The sequence below is a fragment of the Tubulanus polymorphus genome, chromosome 1, assembly GCF_964204645.1.
Source record: "Tubulanus polymorphus chromosome 1, tnTubPoly1.2, whole genome shotgun sequence".
NCBI classification, from domain to species: Eukaryota; Metazoa; Nemertea; class Palaeonemertea; order Tubulaniformes; family Tubulanidae; genus Tubulanus; species Tubulanus polymorphus.
In genome coordinates, this window is record NC_134025.1 from 23,283,309 (window position 1) to 23,303,006 (window position 19,698).

At 38.1% G+C, this 19,698-nt stretch overlaps 2 protein-coding genes across 3 annotated transcripts; both read left to right on the plus strand.

Moving 5' to 3' along the window:
* LOC141912598 (heparan sulfate glucosamine 3-O-sulfotransferase 5-like) lies at positions 1–948 on the plus strand (the record flags this gene model as incomplete). Its single annotated transcript, XM_074803929.1, has 1 exon — positions 1–948. A coding segment is annotated over one exon (825 nt), but the record flags the coding sequence as incomplete, so codon positions are not given.
* A 2,239-nt stretch (positions 949–3,187) lies between these two features.
* Positions 3,188–16,534, plus strand: LOC141910195 (uncharacterized). Of its 2 annotated transcripts, none has more exons than XM_074800913.1 (12): positions 3,188–3,301; positions 4,594–4,724; positions 5,246–5,344; positions 7,838–7,939; positions 9,025–9,123; positions 9,493–9,591; positions 10,206–10,304; positions 10,666–10,764; positions 10,910–10,987; positions 11,095–11,238; positions 11,942–12,241; positions 12,541–16,534. In XM_074800913.1, the coding sequence occupies exons 1-12, from the start codon at positions 3,292–3,294 to the stop codon at positions 14,719–14,721; spliced, it is 3,441 nt and encodes a 1,146-aa protein (XP_074657014.1). In that variant the 5' UTR covers positions 3,188–3,291; the 3' UTR covers positions 14,722–16,534. The 2 variants fall into 2 exon arrangements, with proteins under 2 accessions (XP_074657014.1, XP_074657017.1); XM_074800916.1 differs by having other exon boundaries at positions 11,942–12,208.
* The last annotated feature ends 3,164 nt before the right edge of the window (positions 16,535–19,698 follow it).

Genomic DNA, 19,698 nt, shown 5'->3' on the forward strand with positions numbered 1-19,698 from the left:
TCAGCGAATCAGGACGATCCGATACGCTATAAGCATACGAAGCGTCGACTGCCGCAGTGTCTGATCATCGGGGTTCGTAAAGGCGGTACGCGAGCATTGCTCGAATATCTAGGCCTGCATCCGATGATTCAGGCCAACAAGAAAGAAATGCATTTTTTCGACAACGATGACAATTACAGCATGGGCTTGGAGTGGTATCGGAAAAAGATGCCGCACTCGTTTCGCGAGCAGATCACAATCGAAAAAACGCCGGCTTATTTCGTCAGTGAAGATACTCCGGCTCGTGTCTACCGTCTGAATAGCAGTATTAAACTATTACTGGTCGTTCGAGACCCGGTTAAGCGAACGATATCCGATTATACTCAGATCGCTGAGAAAGAACTGCAGCAGAATATATTGTATAAACCGTTCGAGAAGCTCGCATTCGACCCGAATACGGGACGTATTCGTCGCCAGTACATCGCCATCCAACACTCTATCTATCACCGTCATATCGAACGGTGGTTGCAGTACTTTTCGTTGAATCAAATCCTCATTCTCGACAGTCGCCGGCTCGTCGAAAATCCCGCTCAAGTCGTCGCCGACGTCGAGCGGTTTCTCGGATTGGAACACAAAGTCACCGAGAAGAATTTCTACTTCAATAAAACGCGCGGGTTTTATTGCATGCAGTATGTCGGCATTCAGCGGTGTCTCTCCGAAAGTAAAGGTCGCACTCATCCGAAAATCGATCCACTCGTATTGCGGAAATTGCGAAGTTTTTTCAAATTGCATAATCAAAAATTCTTCAAGCTCATTCACCGGACATTCGACTGGAACGACGATTAAACAAAAAGGTCCCTCGGCATTTTAACAGAAAACTTAAAGTTTCTGCGGAACTGTGTTTCTGAAAATTTAACTTAAAAAGAAGTTTAACTCAAAAAGTTTACATTGGTAGCTATATCCGATTACTTGAATATCTTCATTTATCTTAAAATGATTCAAGGCATAAATTATGTGTTTAAGTTTGTGTAAGATTTTTACTCGAAATGTGTTATGTTAATCCAAAGAGTTGTCTAAACTCTTGTAAATCCTTGTGTAAACATGATGTTTTAATAATGTATGTATTCATTCGTGAAAGTTTCAATCAAATGATGACATTAATGACGACTTTTTAATTGATAAAATCAATGAATTGTTAGTAGATGAAATTTGAACAATCTGATGAGGGATTTATTATTGATTTTCATTGATTCGATCATTCAATGATTTTACAAATCAGGTCTAGATAATTATTCGTATTCATCAGTTCAGCGTAATTTATTATTTCAAAAATTTGAATGACTTTTTCAAAGACTTGACTAATTTTACATGAAACGGAGAGGGATCGAGTAGGTTTTTTCGGCTCCTCAACAAAAAATGATATTTTATAGAATATTTACATAAAAATCACGTCTCTTTAGACAACTGAGCACCCGATGGTGTGTAACTTTTTTCCTTGATGAAAGAAGTCTTAAAAATTGTTACACAAACGATATAATGATGTTCATCGAAGTTTGAAACACTTATAGAAATTATTCTCTACAAAAAAAAGAATGTACTTTCTATATTAGAAAGATGTTATTTGAAAATGTTGTAAGTATGTATGGGTCTGTAGTAGTAAGGTATGATTCGTGTTGTTATTTGATTCGTTAGCCTTTGATTCGTTAGGGTGGCGGGTCTGGGTCCTACCCCAGATAAATTTCGAATTTCTAGGCCTTGGGCGTGATATTTCCTGCAATCTGGAGCTCAAAAATGGAACTTCATTTACCACAAATTTGGACTCTTGCTTGGTGAATTGAAAAAATACAAATTAAAGTATTGTTTTCATCACTAAAACTCTCATGAAAATTTATTCATTCAGAATAGTAGAAATTTTGTTGGAGTCACAATTTTAGCTTGTATCGAAATAGGTTTTTTGAAAATGAATTTTTTATGCCACTTTTTAAAAAGTGAACTCTCAGTGTTGTTTTTAATTATGGTCGAAATATTCACTAATACCTTTATCGTTTAGAAATAATTTTAGAGAACCTTTCTTCTAAAAGTCATTTGCAGCCAAACTTAAATGATTCTGTCTCTGTACATTTATATTATACATATCAGTTTGTATATTAACCCTACCTCATTACATGTAAGAATATGTTGTATGTATGAAATCAACCATTATATTGTTAGTTAAAAGATAGTATTATTCATAGGCGTCCCCATGAATTTTCATAGGGGGGTCGAATTAGCATCAATCCAGTATCCAAGCACAATGTCGGGGTGTTAGGTGGACCTCCCCCAAAAAACTTTTTTGTAAATTGGAGGCTTTAGAGACGTTTTTCCAGGCTCTAAATTAATCATTAAGAGGTAAAGGACTAGTCAAATTGGCAAGAAAAATCTTGAACATCGATAACAGTAATTTGAGAAGTTAGCTATCTCAAAAGGGGGTGCGTCCACTACGCCCTTGGGGACGCCGATGTTATAAGATTGAATACCTCCTCAATTGTTGCAAATGTGACTATTCTTTGAGATTTCTGTAGGCTCGTTTTTTGAGTAGTTGAATTCAATATTTGTTACATTGCAATATTTCGATTATTCATCACTCGAAGACCTGTGTACTGAATAGTACTAGCACAATGATAACTCTTCTTTAGATATTCAGAACTACTCGTGGTGGCGACTAATTTTTAGCTGAGTGGCAAATGTCGGTTTGGCAGGTCAGTCTGCAAGCATCTATATAAAAAAAAACATTTATTCCAGACATTGTTTACTTTTCTTGTATCAAGAATATAACTGCATCCAATTTTATTGTCACACCCTATTTGTTATGTATGGTTTGGAACCGTTTGTACATATTATATAGACAACTGTTACAAGATGGTATTTGACATTATTTACAATAAATTTTGATAAACGTCAAAATTTATCTTGTGTCTTTGCATGGGCTCATAAGATCATTCCATAGGTGCTGCCATCTATCATTAAGCTGGCTCATGTTGGCAGTTGCTCATACGCGTTATTTCATTATAACGCATTTGGCTGCTATATGGAAATTTTAGTTATCGGAATAAGATATTCCAGTACATGTAGTTACTTTCCTTAGAGAATAATAATCAGGATTCGAACTCTGTTATGATCACTCATTCGTGACAAGATCAGGTTTTGCACAATGCGAACGAACCGTTATCCCCCAGTATGGAGTCGACGGGGTGTCAAAAATAATGCGCACAAATCATTTTAAAATATGGACTAATTATACGGTCAACCTGATGGATTTTTGGAATAATTTAGATGCTAAGTGGTAAGTTATTGAAGGTGAATTGATAGCCTGTATTAACGTGTTATATGTCATGTATGACAGATATGACAGATGAAAGAAAATATGACGAATTATTGTTAAACTAAAAAAGCTAAATTCAAATTAAATTTTATTTATTTTGTAGGGTAATTCTTCAATAATAAATACTGAATATGAATGGCTTCAATATTTTTGTATGTAAAGTTAGAGAGACAAGGTTAGGGGAAAAGACAAAATTACATTACTATCATGACAAATGGCTTTTCACTGACAAGTCTGGACCGTAACGTACAAAATTCGGTCAGTGTTGAACCAAGTTGCACATCTTTCGGCTACACTGCTAAGATCTTTGCCTTCTGTTCACAATTCCTTGATATGGCACGTCATAAGACTGTTAAGCCGTCTCAGAAATTCGACTGTGGGAAACTATATTTCAACGCGAACAGAATTTAACAAAAACCATTTCTGACAAATATTGTCGTATTTTCGGACTCTCAAAAGCAGAACCTCCGGGAGAAATATTGCCTCGATCTAGATTGTGGCGGGGGCTTAAAGTGCTGCATGTGGTCACTACATTGGAAATTATGGTTTAACTACATTACATAGCCACAAGTAGACACAAACTACAATAAAATTCATCTTTAATCCGATCGATTTCAGGAATACTCCATCCCCTTTTTAAGAATAAAACTAACTATTTTACCTATTTCAAAGTTGTAGTCGATGAGTAGTTTTACGATTTTTCTTTTTTTTCTTCAAATATGTGAATTCTAGTAGGCAATGAGTTTATTGTCAACTCGGTCAACTCAGCAGCAGTGCCTGCAAACAGCCGCGAGAGCATCATGCGTCTCTGCATTTATCGATATAGTATGTCACATGCCTCTTGACGTAGCCTGGTTACTAGTTGCAGTTCACAGATAACAACACTTCAATTTTGATGCTCTGTGTTGAATTTTATGCCAAAATAAAATCATTGAACTTAGTTAAAATTTTCAATATACAATCACGACTAGGTTATAAGTTTGAGGTAAGATTCTTTCATTTCTGAACTGGGTCTCTCGAAAAATGTTTCTCCCAATATTTTGGATTTAGGTTTTGTAGTAGGTTAATTCATATTTCCGATGCAGTCTTAAGAAATTGATTCAGTTTGGTTTTTCATGAATTATGAAAATCATTCAAAAAACCAGTTAAAGTTTGCAAGTTCACATTCATTTCCCCTCAAATGAAAATGGGAAGTTGATATTTCTTTTTATTCAAGATTCTTATGAGTTTTTTGGGTTTTTATTAATTTTCAGCAAAGATGGCTGGTCATAATGGAGCCCCACCTATCAGCCTATCTGATAAACTGCGTTTGGCTGCCAGTAAGGGACATTTGGAACATGTAATCGAACTGTTGGAGTTAAGAGCTTCTTATGAAGTAGACCGGGTAAGATTAATGATCTTTTTGTTGCTTCTGCGTCAGGTCAGACTAATGCAAAATCTATCTACATTAGGCTATATAAGAAAAATTCCCTATATTAGGCAAACATAGGGCCTATATTACTACTTCAAAGTCTTCGAGTATTTATTAGTATTGATCCCAACATTTATGATGTTGATACTTTAGCCTTAACATTTGATACTGTTTGAGCTTATCTTGCTGGAACACTCATTCATTTAATCAATGCTATAAATGTCAGTAATGCGGTATTTGTCACTACATAGTTGTGTAAATGCTTACCATTCTGAGGCACCCTTCTCCATGCCCCTCATTTATCTCATTGTCCACTGGGTCTGTCATGTCCAATAATTCAGGGATATAGTTTATATGTAACAATGAGCGATAGGCATTTATGACCTCAATAAAGCATAAATCCATACCAGTCTTTAAATATATTTTGCTTTGACTATGCTATCCGATGATATTTTTCTCATGAAAACACTGAAATTCATTTGCTGACGTTTTAGGAAGGACGGTCTGCCTTGCACTATGCTGCTGTCAATGGGTTTGCTGAAGTGTGTAAATTGCTTCTCGAAGCTGGATGTGATCCCAATATACAGGATAATGTAAGTCTTACGTATTTATTTCGCCAAAGATCTATGAATTCTCACCATTTGTCCTTCAGCATACAGTGTGAAGATGGTGAGTTGATTTTGCTTACTTTATGGATGGTGATTATAGTATCAACTTCCCTCGAGGGAAATGAAAAACTTTGATCTTTTTGATTTAGAAATTATTGCTTTCGAATAGTTTTAGTGTGATAGCTGTTTCATTGATTCTATCGATTTGAGGCCTATTTATCATCTGTGCATGAATGGTAAATATACAATATTATTTTGTCCGCGTTTACCGCTCCTGAATTCGCCAGTTGCTTGTGGCATCAGGTTGCCTTGTAGCAGCTGATTGTTAAATTGAAAGAAATCAGGAGACTTTAATGAAACAAAATTTCAATTTCATAGAGTACTCTTTAGAATAGATAGGCAAAGCGTTTCGGGCAATACACATAGCGATCACAGTTACTCATGATTTTGCTGGTATGGCAAAGGCCACTCCTGGAAAAAATCTACCGCTTATAGTTAAGGTTAGGTTTTCAGTAGTCTCTCAGTGTTTAAAAGCCCCCTGAAAATTAGAGTTGATTGAGTTGCGGCGGTGTTTCATAGTTTGTGGACAAATTTTACTTAGAAAGTTCTTAAGAAACATATACTCATGAGTACACGGGTTTTTACGGTTTCGCGACAATGCGTGAGTGACAGAATACAACACGACACAGTGTTTAAAAAATGCTCACTACTGTTCTATATATAATGTGTACGAGGGACATATGTCATCATGTATGTGGAATATGCATAACAAGTACTTGAAAGCTCACAATAGCCCTCGGCATAACTACAACCCCCAAAAAATCGATTCCAATGAAATTTTGCCGGCGATAGTTTAATATATATATTAGATATATATATCTCGTTGCATATTAAAATGACCGTTCGGCAAAATGAGAGCAAATTCCACGTAAATGATAAATTAAACGATCATCTGTTCCAAAATAAATCATGATATATCCGCCTGTATTCTCGATTATCAAATTCAAGGCTAAAGAAATGGTTTTTACACCCCCCCCCCCCACCCCTAAAGAGAGTTGGGTTGGAAGCCTGTACATACATCGGCTGTATAAATTGTTTGTTTTGGGGATTTATGGGATATTTTAAGTAGCGCTGGTTCAAAAATGTCCCTGCTGGCGTTATACATGTTCCGTGTATATATGTTTTAAAATTTCTATTCATCAGGCTGTCTTGGAATTTATTTGCTTTCGTTGTGCTACTATGTGTTAACAGTGAATGGGCTTTGATTGTTTGTTGAACTAACATATTTATATCGTGGCTTTCTACGTTCTCTCTGATATGTGTAATATATATTCATTTCAGATATTCATTTTTCATTAACTGTTCAGATATATATGATATATATGTAGAGCGCTGTTGTTTCGAATTCAAATCCATCAAGATTCCGTTCTAATCTCAACTAAACTAATCAATTTTCACTAATGAAATAAGCCCCACTAAAAAATGGATACCTTGTTTCTCCTTTCTGTTGAGTTTAAAAGTTGACCCTTTTCCACCAATCTACCCTGTGCATTACTTTATTTGAAATCATGAGCAACATAACCATAACAGACCCAGCAGCTGTAGAAATGAACTGATTACAAATTTTATCGCGATTTACAAAAGACCCTGGTCGATTAGGAGGAATGAGGTATCATTTTGTTTTAGTCTAAGTATCGGTGTAGGCTAATGAAATCTCTGATACTATTGTTATTGTTTTTTTTTTCGCTGAAACAATGATTAATTATGATTCTATTCACGGATCTTATCTCATTTACAAGCTCAATCCTCGTACGTTGACTAGCTGCAACTGTTACATGGATAATGAATTTGCTGAATTTGATTAGAATCTGAAATGCTTGCTGTTAAGCGTGAAATATCCTTTTCCTTCTGTGTCGTGTTTATCCGATGATGTTGAATGATTTGTCATACACGCATATGATGTGCGCGATGAATTCCCGAAATTGTCATTACGATATCAGTGTTGTCATGGTTCCCACAGAACAGGGAAATTGGGACAAACTCGGGAATTTTGAAATAATAATTCCCAGTTTTGAAATGTTTGGGAATTTGAGAAATTTTCCACAAATCAGGGAAATATTTGGGAAATTCATTTACTTTTCATGTGTTGCTTTTGCCAAGGCCAACTTTCTTCAGCGATTTCCCTTGAAAATCAAATTCATCAACAACTAGTCACTGCTAGATTGTCGACTTCAGCATGATGGTATCTGTTCGTTTTTATGAAGGCCTGATTTTCCACTTGGGAAAATAACTCAACCATGAAATACTTAGGAAAAACCTGGGGATTTATATTTCATGTAACTGTGGGAACCACGCATTGTGTTAGTTGTGCTTTCGGTATTATTATTATTATTATTCGGTGGTGGATTTTTCGTGATTTCGCTTAAATTATTTTTCCGTTACTGCATTTGTAAAAGTTATGTGTTGTAATGTTTTCAGTTGGGATATACCGCTTTACACCAGGCAGCTGCGCAGGGACACCGTGAAGTCATTCACGAACTCTTATCACGCCATTGTGATCTAAATCGCCAGGATAGAGTGGTATGTCTTACTATTACGGGATCGTAGTGGACATTCGGGCTTATTGCGCTGTTTTAAAGTTATCGTGCATGAAAAAATCATGGGCAGTCAACTCTCCTTATATTGCCCGGGACATGGTTTTCTACAAGATCACTAACCCAAAAATTAGGGAAAAGCCATGGAAATTTCTTTCCTTTTTTTAAAGTAAATTTTGTTTAAAAAAAAACTTAAAAGTCAGGGAAAAGTGTTTGAAATTTGTTGAGATTGCTAGAATGATCGTGCATAAAATCCAACAGTTTCCATCTATACCTTACGTATTTGACTGTTGATAAATTGGATTCTAAGCTAATCAAATCAGGGAAAACAACAGATAAAAGTGGCCACCCTGAAAATTGAACGCAGAGGTGGGGGATAATCCAATGATTAGGATTTCCATGTAAAGAATAGATACATGTCGACGAAGCGCGGAGAGGATAAACATTCTTGAAATGATGGAATGGGAAACCCGTTCCACTGACGGCCAATACCCAAACCTGTGTCTGTGCCCGTGTTTTGGAAACATAACAGCCGCACTGGTGCCCGCTTCTGCGTCCGTACAATGTCTCGTGGAAAACCAACCTAATCATTATCCGTAATAATTCTTAGATACTTGATTAGAAATTTGATGTATGATAATTCAAATTGAAATGACCTTATGATTGGGCGGGCAGTAGGACAGTAGATATATATGTCTGTATCTAAGGGTGAAACTTCAGATTCGATGATAATTCAATTACCTGCAACCACCAAATTTTGGCCTGATTCCAAAAACTGTCGATTTTATGCCGTGCTGCTAGTTTGTTTAATTGTTCAATGAATTATTCAAAGATTGGTATTCCCTCAATAATATGGCTCTTCACTAAATTGTAGCCTCTCGTGTGAAAGTATTCCATAAAAATTCCAATTATCAATAACTGTACTTGTTTCGTATTTTTGTATGTTGATTATTTTTTTTCTAATTTTTAGATTTTGAAAATAATATGATGCTTTTTTTATTTCATTCTAATTGTCTGAAGTTGAACTTTTTCCACCATGCAAATAAACGAACTGTATTTTCTTTTTGATAGAATGGTAATTGCGCTATGCACGAGGCTGCCTGGAATGGTTACAGCAACACTTTGGAAATCCTCACAGAAGCTGGCGCTAACATTTTCCTCACAAACAAGGTATGTACCATAAACTTTGTTTGATGCTTTCCATTTACACCTTCAGTTTGTCACCAAATCGAGTTATCTTAAAATACAGATTGAGCCTTTAATTTATTTGATTGACAGATTTCATTTGATTCGGTGTCCCTTACAAACCCACCACTCACCTGCCGGGAATGAAACAGGGGGTTTGATTTTAAAATCGGGAATCGAAGTACAGATATAGTTGTGCGATCGGCGATCGAATTTACAAAATTTTTACAGAGTTATTAGCCTGATAGCTTCACTTCTAGCACCACCATTATACCGATCACCTAGTTAAGTTGCTAGACTTCATCTTAGCCAACATTTTCGCTCGAATCACTTTTTTTCATCAATCGTTTACAGTCTGGTTTCACAGCGTTGCACTTGTCTTCTCAAAATGGCCACAACCAGAGCACACGCGTTCTCCTTCAAACGAATATGAATCCCGACATGAAAAACAATGTAAGTAAACGCTAGAAATTCACCGCACTAGATTCCAGAATTCTAGAACTACTTGCGGACCTCGTCGGTGCGTGTGAAATTGTTTGTCACTTTCATTTTAGTGTATTGTACTACCAGTTTTAGCCTTTTGTTTTGTTAATGTCTATATTTACTCTTGTACTAGTTACGATAAATGTTCTATATCAACTGATAATGCGTTCGGCCCGTTTGATTCTTTGTACGTACCAGGTTTCCCCCTGTGCGATATAGCATTTACCGTAATAATCCGCGAAAGTGTGGTAGACCCTCAAAGCATTTAAAATGTACTTAATATACAGTAAAACCACTCTGCTCGAAACTGTCGGAATAAACTGCTATATCGTAGGGTTCTGCTCGTCAACAGTAGAACCTGGTTATAATGAACTCCAGTGTGACAATTTATTAGATTAAGAAATAAACTGAAGTCCTGCCTGAAATGATAAATTTTGTCGATTTTATGCAATAATGGTGAACATATTTTCAGTCTGGTGCCTATAATTTGTCGTCACAAGATTCCATTGTATTTTGTGAGTGTTCGTTGACTGAGGTGTTGAAATGTAATTACGTATGTTTTTATATATTATTCTAATATATAGTATGGGGATACACCTCTACATACTGCTGCTAGATATGGCCACGCCGGTGTGAGCAGAATATTGATCAGCGCTCGATGTCGCATTAACGAACAAAATAAGGTACGTACATACAGAAGTATTGGAGGATGGTCATTCGATTGCCGTCATTTAAACTCCTACTGCTTGACTGGAAGGCTGATATTAATCTCAGTATTTCAGAATTTTGTGTCTCTGATGATGAACTTAAGTAAACAATTTGAAACTGTCAGAATAAACTTTATGGATTTTTACTCATTAACTCCCATTTCTTGTTAATCTATAAATTGTGAGTTGATAAAGCTTAATTTTTACCAGGAACTATATAATCTTGGTAGCCTAGTATTTCTTTAGTTTCAGTTGTGGCTATTTCATGTAGATATCTTTTTCGGTTTTAATCGCTATTTGTCTAGTAAATTATCGAATTAATGTTGTTTATTATCAGAACGGAGATACAGCTCTTCATATAGCAGCTGCTTTGAAAAGACGCAAAATAACGAAGATTATCTGCGAGGCTGGTGTCGACAAGAATATCTGTAACAAGGTAGGCATAGATTTTTTGACACGTACGTGGGTGTGCTACGTAACTAATACTTTGAATTCGTAATGAAGGTGTTTGTTGTCAATTGAATAGATCCTTCGTTCCCGATTGACCACTTGATCATGAATTCTAATTTTTTCTATTCTAGCAAAATGAATCTGCCATTGATGTAGCTCGACGAAAGGGCCATTTAGAAGTTATCCGTATTATCCAGACTCAGTCATCGGTGAGCGTTGTAAAAACTTCCAATACGATATATTTCAGGCAATTCTGAACTATGGCAATATCTCAAAAAATTATCTGATTAATGTCTTCATGTTTTGTCTTTTTAAGATGCCGAAACCTTTACGCCAACGTAGGGGTTTAACGAAGTGTGAAAGTAGCGATTTTTCGAATTCTGAGAAGGAAGACCGGGCTCCCGGCGAAAAACGCAGTCTCTGGTCATTCGGAAGGAAGAAGAAGAAGAAGAAAGAGAAGGTACTGTTTATTCAACCACATAGCCTGTGATAGGCATTTTAATCTTTTTCACTGTGTAGCGCGTAAAGGCCCACGTACACGCGCCGAAAACTGCGTACACAAATGGCGCAGCGCAGTTTTCGGCTTGTATGCGGGGGCCATATCGAGCTCATTTTGTTGTTAGCCAAATATCCATCATGTTTGATATTTTTTTGCGCAGTGCCAACTGCGCTCACGTGTGCTGGCAACTCGGCGCTATTTGCGTTTCATTCGTCGTCAATGCGCATGCGTCATTATTTAAAAACTGATGATAGCGGCTAGTATATTGATTTCAGATTAGAAAAACACTGATTTATGACATCAATATAACTTTCTTTATGATATGGGATGACTTAAATTATCAAAATCACAATTTTCCCCTTGAAAGACTTTTAATGCCGATGTAGATGTAATTAGAACAGAAAAAGCTCTTTATATTCAAATAGATTTGACAAGGGCAATAAAAAGTCGCGAGTAAATGGTGCAGATATGCAGTAAATATGGTTGTATAATGCATACGTGCTTGCCACAGCTCCCTTTGCTGAGCGCAGTTTTCGGCTGGTGTGCGGGGCCCTATATTTTGGCAGCGCTAAATGCGTACGCAAAATTTGCTCGTGTGCGGGGGCCTTAATGTTATTCGGTAAAAGTCAGGATATGTACATTCGATTCACGGTTTGATTTGCAGGAAAAAGTCCACGTACCCACAAATCCAGCAACTCGGCCCGTAGGCATTCTGAAGAATTCACCGCGACAAGAGAGTTTAGTGCACGCCCCGCACTGCGAAATGAGTCCGTGTCATATCCACCAGCCGCAGTATCAACAGAATTTGCAGGCTATCGACTCATTCCATCCACTGGGACCTATGCCCGAAGCGCAACTTGGATTCTTCAATCAATATGTGCCACGACCAGGTGTGCAGTACTACAAGGACTTAGCCGGGAATATCAAACAGGTACTGGTCAATATTAAAGTTAGACGCTCACATGTAAGCTATTACTTTCATGAACTGTTACCAGAGCTGCCAACTGTTCGTGGTTTTCAGTATTTGTTACTATTATTGATTTGATTTACTAGATGCATAAAGAAATATTGAAGACGTTACCGAAGGTCTTACTGTTGATTACTGATTAATTTGAACATTTTCTTTCATATTTCGAAGAAATGTTACTCGAAAAAATTCACTTTGTTACTGATAGGACTTTTCAGTGGTTGGCAGCCCTGTGTTAGGTGTACGAAAAGAGCTTTTAAAGAATAGTATTCGAATGCTATGTTTGTTTGTTTAAGGGACCGGTCGGGTTCGCGCCGGTATGCCAATGTATGCCGTCGCTTCAACGATTGGAAGAGAGGGTCGAAACGGAAAATCATAATCTCTACGATCACATCGACTCGAGTCAGCAGCGCATCAACAAACGCATCGACGGCGTCGACGATCTCGTCCAGAAACACGACGTTCAACTGAATCAAATTCACCACGAAGCCAGTCCGGTCGCGTGCACAGCGCGTGTCGACACGCGCGTGAAAGCCGAGCGAGTGAACACGCGGCGATTCGTCGACGAATCACGTTTCAACGCGCGCAATCAAATGCAAGAATGGATCGACACGCGTATGGACTATCTGGAACGTCGGATTCGTCCCCACCACGGCGACTGTGACTGGAGTTGCAGACGCCAGCATTCGACAGCGAATCAACACGTAACCGACATTCAACCCGGTCGATTGTTTCGCTCGCGATCGGACGAAACGTTGTCGGCGTCAGAGGCGAACTGTAAGCAACAGACGCAGATGGAAATGGCGCGACAGGTCGCGTGGCGCGAATTGAAAAACATGCGCAAACAACAACAGCAACGCAATACGAATAAGCCGCCACCGCCGAGGACAGTCGAAACTTGCGAGACGCGAAAAGCGCCGCCGCGTCAAAACCCGAACGGGCAGTCAATTGCATTTAAACCCGCGAGGTACGATCAGACCGATATAAACTCGAATATGATTTCGGAAAATACGTCGTTAACTCCTCAGCCTCGTAAAGTACATTCACAGGACGATCTATCGCCTGGTAGAAAAACGATCGAAAGAAATGCTAGTATCAGTGCCGTTAGTTCTCCGAATGTAAATAATATTTCCAATTTATCCGATCCGGCAACTACTACCGGAGGAGCTGTACCGAAGAGGCCGATCGGCCATATTTACGAAAACCGGAACGTCAATCAAGCCCCTAGTGGACTATCCGTGAACCGAAGCAATTACGATATTTGCGCAATGCGTAGTCCATCTCGATCGCCGGTACGTTCGCAAAGTATGTATTATGCGGAAGCCGATAGGGCTCCGTCGCGCACGCATTTCGCAACGCACAACAGCCGTTCCAACGAAGCTAGCCCATCGGCTGATCTGAATCACATTTCGAATAGCCGATCGAACTCTTCTAGGAATATAAATCAAGAAGAGCCCGTTACCGCAAAAAAGGTCGCTCCTCCGTCCGAATATTATCACATCGCCGCGTCGCGGTCGGCCGACTATCGGAGTCGCGCGGTAAAACCTACTAATATCCCGCCATCAGGTACCGCGCCATTGACCGATCAAGCATCGGCGGTTCAACGCCCCGTGCCGATTTACGCGTTTCCGAATGGTAGCAACAAAGCCGATTCGGGCAGCAATCACGATTCCGGATATAGTTACCGTTTAAGCGGCCGTCCGGGATCGTCACGTCCCGACGACGGTAGCCCGGTTACGCAGAGCAGTACGTGTAGCACCGGTTTCAATATAACGTCGACGTCGCTGTCGACGGGCAGTAGTCGTCAGAGTCCGGCGAATTCGCCGCAGTCGGTTCCGCTAGACTCCGACGAACAGCGAACGAAAGCGTTTTACGAACGCGTGAATTCGCAAGTGTACAATTGGTACAATCGCCGTGCGTCGGAGCCGTTGATCGACGAAGGACGGAATCGTCTGCGATCCCCGGTGCGATTCGACAACGTGAATGACGACCAGCGGTCGACGTCTGCCGAACGTTTCTTCGCGAATAAAACATACGAGGACGTGAACGGATTATCGGGCGATCAACGCAGCAGAGCTTCGAACTATCAATCACAGCGTCCGAACCCCGATCAACGACGATTGCAATCTCAGCCCGGTCATCCGCAGCTGCTACAGCAGCAGCAAAGACCAGAAATGAACGGTTCCGCCCCCTACCATCAACGAGTTCCTGATCATGCGAGTAATTCGGACGCGAATCCAAAAACGTTGGTTGACAAAATACAGACTGGTCGAGTTGTGTATAGATACGACGCGCGTACGACGTATAACAATAATTATGCGAACGCCACGAGAATTCTGCACCCCAACGCTCACTTGAACAGGCACGAATCTACTACGAATAGAGTTGAAGACAATGTTTACAATCATAATGTTTTCGATTTGCGCTCGACGAAAGTAGAACGCGAGCTACGCTCGGTTAAGGCAACTGATGTTTAGATTTTACTCAGTTTTGCCAGTTGTTATTGAAAAGGACGATGAAACTGAACATGAATTGAAAAATTCTTTTAGGTTCAATCTATTCAAATATCGTCATATCGAAACGTAAGCAAACATATTGTGTTATGTAGTTTGTAGCCTTTTAGTGGTAGCGATGTATATATTACTGAGTTGCCATTTATCAGACCAGCCAGAGGTCTTAAAATATTTGGTCTCTCAACTTTGTTGCGCTATATTCAGATGGCATTGTACTTAAACATGATATATAATTAGTTAAAGTCTTGTTGATTCAATCACGAAAATTAGAAGTGGTTTCGTTATGTATCTTATGCAGATCAAGATTCAAATTATATATACAAGATGTGCAGTTTGATACCATTCGTGGCAAATGAAGTATCATTTTCGAATTTTCACTTCGTACTTTTCATCTTTGGAAACAAGAATTTCTTCGTATTTTGATATCCAGATGCGCTTCCTAAGAATGCAATCCTTAGCGATATGTATTACATAGTACGAATGGCATTTGAGTATTTCTTCCTGTGTCCACCACTAACTTTCTCATGATCTGAATTAGTCATGATTACGATGAAACCAGAGCAGCCAACTGTTCCTGATTTTAAGTATTTGTTACTATTTCATAACAAGAAATACTGATTTCATTTGTTTGATGCATACAGAAATAGGAAAGACGTTACCGTGGACTTAACTGTTGATTACTGATTCATTGAACATTTTCTTTCATATTTCTATTGAATTGTTACTGAATTTACTCAATTTGTTACTGATATTACTTTCCAGAGGTTGGCAGACCTGTGAAATATCCATGAAAAAGCGTCAAATTGTAACTCAATTCCTCTCCTAGTAGGATATTGTCTAGTCGGTATGGCAGTTACCATTTTCCACTGAAAAGGAACAATTTTTTCATCTATGGTACTTGCAATGATATATTTACTAAATATCTTGTTATCATAGATTTTCATAGTTGCCATTAAGATATTTTTAGTTTTGTCTCATCAATACTTGCTGATTATGATGCCGTAATGTGTAAAAACAAATGTTACACATTCAACTTGTTTATTTGTTTATATGATAACGTTAAAAAGCATTACAGCAATATCTTTTTTGTAAAAAAGAAAGTCAGCGTAAAATATCTGTATTCATTGTATGTTGGACTGTTATATTTGCTAGTATTATTTCTATGCATATATTTGGATTTTTCATTTGTTGTTACAAATGAATATCTCATGATTGTAGATTCTATTTGAATATTATTCTAAACCCGTCCCCCTCCCCAGTAGGTCTACTACGCAGTCAGTGAACCCTAATAAAGAGTTGTCTGTGTTTAGATAATTTTTTAAAATAATATACCAAACTGTCACAACAAAAACAGAACTAAAATTGTCAAATTCAGTTTAGGTTTATTGCAGTCATACAGAGGTTAACTGTGTCAAGCCTCCATGAAGATATTTAGGCATAGGCTTAGATAATCTAGTAGGTGAATATCTGTGCAGTTACCCTCTGTATCACTGGTTGTAAAATTAGATATCTCTTGTTTGTACCCAAACATTTTCCAATGGAATTTTTTTTTTCAACAAAGTCTCGAATATCATGGTACTATTGTATGTTGTTTTGTACCCGTCCAGTTCACATTCCATTCAGATCTGAAATCGTCCAGTAAAATGAAGTATAAGATATAATTTATGCAATTGTAAGATATTTTCATTCTTTTAATGCAACATCGTGTAATTTTTGCAAGAACGTCCATTTATTAATTTATACATTTTGAAATAAATAGTTGCTTATACAGAATATATACCAGTAGAGATGTGTTACTGTTAATTGATTGCCAAGGACAATTCAAAAATTGAAAAGTTTTTGAAATTTATACACTATCGGACGAAGAAAGTACATACAGAATTACTCAGTAAACTCTACCTTTCGCAGTAGCGTTGAGACTAAATAGTTTACCGCATGCTGAGATGATAATTGGTGAAAATCAAGGTTTTCTAAGAGATTTTTGAAAATTCACCGGTTTGAACAGTTGATCGAGTTGGCTGTTACCGATTATACTGTAATACCAATGGAACGAGTTCGCAGGTACAGACATATATCAACGATACATTTCTGGCGATTAGAATTATGTCCCTAAATGTCTTCATGATGGTTTCCATAGACAAGTGGCTGTCCAATATCAATAGTAAATAAAACCCACAATAAAAAGAAAAAGCTATCTTGTAGCTTAACGTTTCAACACAATTCACAGTTTTTGAAAATGGCTCATAGAATTGAGTTGAAACGTTAAGCTACAAGATAGTTTTTAGCCCACTTGGGACTTTAGTCCCAGCGGGCTATTGCGTTCACTTTTCGTCCGTCCGTCCTTCCGTAGACGGAATCCAGTTATTTTTGGAAGTTTTTAAGACGCTCAAGGTAATGTCTTGATATTTGGGTTACACATGTATCTACCCTAGACACATCTTCAGCCCAAAAACTGGCCCTGTCAGATTCAAGATGGCCGACTGGCAGCCATTGTTGTTCGCCAAAATCAGCACTTTTTACACATTTTTGAACTTTTTGAGGGAAATTTTGAAGACGCTTTGATCAATGACCTTGATCTTCTGGATGTATGTGAATCCCCCCAGGGCCCATCAGCATAACAGAAATTGGGTCGATCGGACTCAAGATGACCGTCCTATGACCTTTTTAGTGCCCAAAAATGTTAATTTTGGCCCAAATTCCGAGTCCTGTAGCTTCCTACTGGTATATCATTTCTCATTGCAATTTGTGATGGGTATTCTTTGGAAAGGGATGTTTTATACCTGAGACAGGTATTTTTCATCAGCCAATTATGACGCAATTGGCGGCTATCTTGGTGTCAGCAGTACTCATTCGTAAGTGGGAAAAAGTTTTTCCACATTATATTGATACCTAAGCGTATTTTGTTACCACAATCATTTAGAAAGTTGTAGCTCATAACGTGTTCTATGATTGTGGTGAGTTTCAAGGTCATTGGTTTTTGTATATGGCCACCAGGGGGCGTTGAATAATGCAATATCTTAGTATTTCTATATTATATTCGTATCAATGCATATTTTGTAACCACAATCAATTGCAAAGTTGTAGCTCATGACATCATCTATGATTGTGGCAAGTTTTAAGGCCATTAGTTATTCTATATGGTCACCAGGGGGCGTTGAATAGTAGAATAACTTAGTATTTCCTTATTATATTGGTACCCAGGCATATTTTGTTACCATGATCAATTACAAAGTTATAGTTCGTGACATGTTCTATGATTGTGGTGAGTTTCAAGGTCATTGGGTTTTGAATATGGTCACCAGGGGGCGTTGAATAGTAGAATAACTTAGTATTTCCATATTAAAGTGGTAACGAGGCATATTTTGTTATCACAATCAATTACAAAATCGTAGCTGCTGACATGTTCTATGATTGTGATGAGTTTCAAGGTCATTGGATTCTGTATATGGTCACCAGGGGGCGTTGAATATTGAAATTGTTAGATTGTTGAGCATTTGGAACCACTTCCCAAGTGGGCATGGTGTCCCTGGACCCCTAGTTTCTTTTTATTGTGGGTTTTATCTACTGTCTTCATGATGTTTGTCCAAAACAGAATCGTCGTCACTTGCCACATAACACATTAACGGACATATCCGGCATGATTCCGGAGAAAAATCTTCCGGAAGTTACTGACTTTCTGTTCTGTGTAATTTCTGGACACGAATTAGACCTCAATTTCGGGCAAGATGGGACCATTAGCAAAGGCCGTTGAGTGTCTAGTACATTCGTCTTAAAACTGGCCCAAAAAACGAATTTTATGGAGAAAAATTCGTAGGTCCTGCTCATGAAAAATATACCAGTAAAATAATTTCTCAATGCGGCTGGTTTCAATGATCTTCCAACAATCTGATTTTTCGTACGTTATAAGAAGCTGAGACAAAGTGAAAACTTCTCACCAGAATTTCTCACTATTCATTGATACATGTATATATTATATCGTATCTAATCTCCATTTCATTATTACATGAAAAGTTTCACAGTTATATACGTGTGATTAATTTGCTTCGTACTTCGTCTGTATATTTTCCATTTCGGTTAACACAAAAAGAAAGGTTTGTAAAATAATAAATCGAATTTGATTTGAGGCCTTCTTTCCAATTTTGTAAAGCTACAGTTTTAGATCTTTCGCTATTGGTTGTTCGACTAATGAAATTGTTCAAAACAAAACAGCAGAGGACGTCAGGAATTAGTAGTCGCTATTGCTTTGGAAAAGTTTCAAATGCAATGAAAACAAATGATAGAAATGGCAATGGTAACAGCGAATACCTCGTATCAGTGTGCGCTCCAGCCCTTCACACCACTCATTGTAACATCCGTTTCAGTTTTACCGATTGGAATTCTGGGTGTTATTCTAGATTTTATCACGATACTTATTTATCGTCGTATTGCCAGAGCGCAGTCGAATAAAGGTTTCAATTCTTCTAATTGGCTCATGCAGGTGTGGGCTGGATTTGACGCCATGGCACTTTCCACGAGTTATCTAAGTGCTTCACTCCGGTTCACGGTTGCATTAGTTGCGTATGGTAAACTTGCATTCCACATTCACAAAGGCAATATCTTTCCATATTTCTACAGATATGGATCATCTGGAATAGGGATAGTTTTCAAGACTACGGAGCCGTGGGTGATCGCGTTGCTTACTGTCGATAGATTTTTACACATTTATGATCCGTTCAGAGCACCTCAGTGGATCACCAAATTTCGCTTGTCATTAATTCTCAGTTTCATGTTCTTTTGCTCTGCATTTTTCTTGGTTTTACTCTTCATACCGTTTCCTGCATTCAAGCCTATGGACAGCTTTGAGCTGGTCCCTTTCACTTGTCCTTACCGAGTACCTGGTTATATTTTCGTTTGGAGAAGAAATGCCCTAGAGAAATTTCTATCAAGGTTTCGTATCGGTAT

What these genes read in the sequence shown, in the direction of transcription:
- LOC141910195 (XM_074800913.1), top strand. An exon ending in ACATTTTCCTCACAAACAAG is followed by an intron (nt 9,124 to 9,492) that starts GTATGTACCATA and finishes AATCGTTTACAG; the next exon opens with TCTGGTTTCACAGCGTTGCA. An exon ending in TTATCCAGACTCAGTCATCG is followed by an intron (nt 10,988 to 11,094) that starts GTGAGCGTTGTA and finishes TGTCTTTTTAAG; the next exon opens with ATGCCGAAACCTTTACGCCA.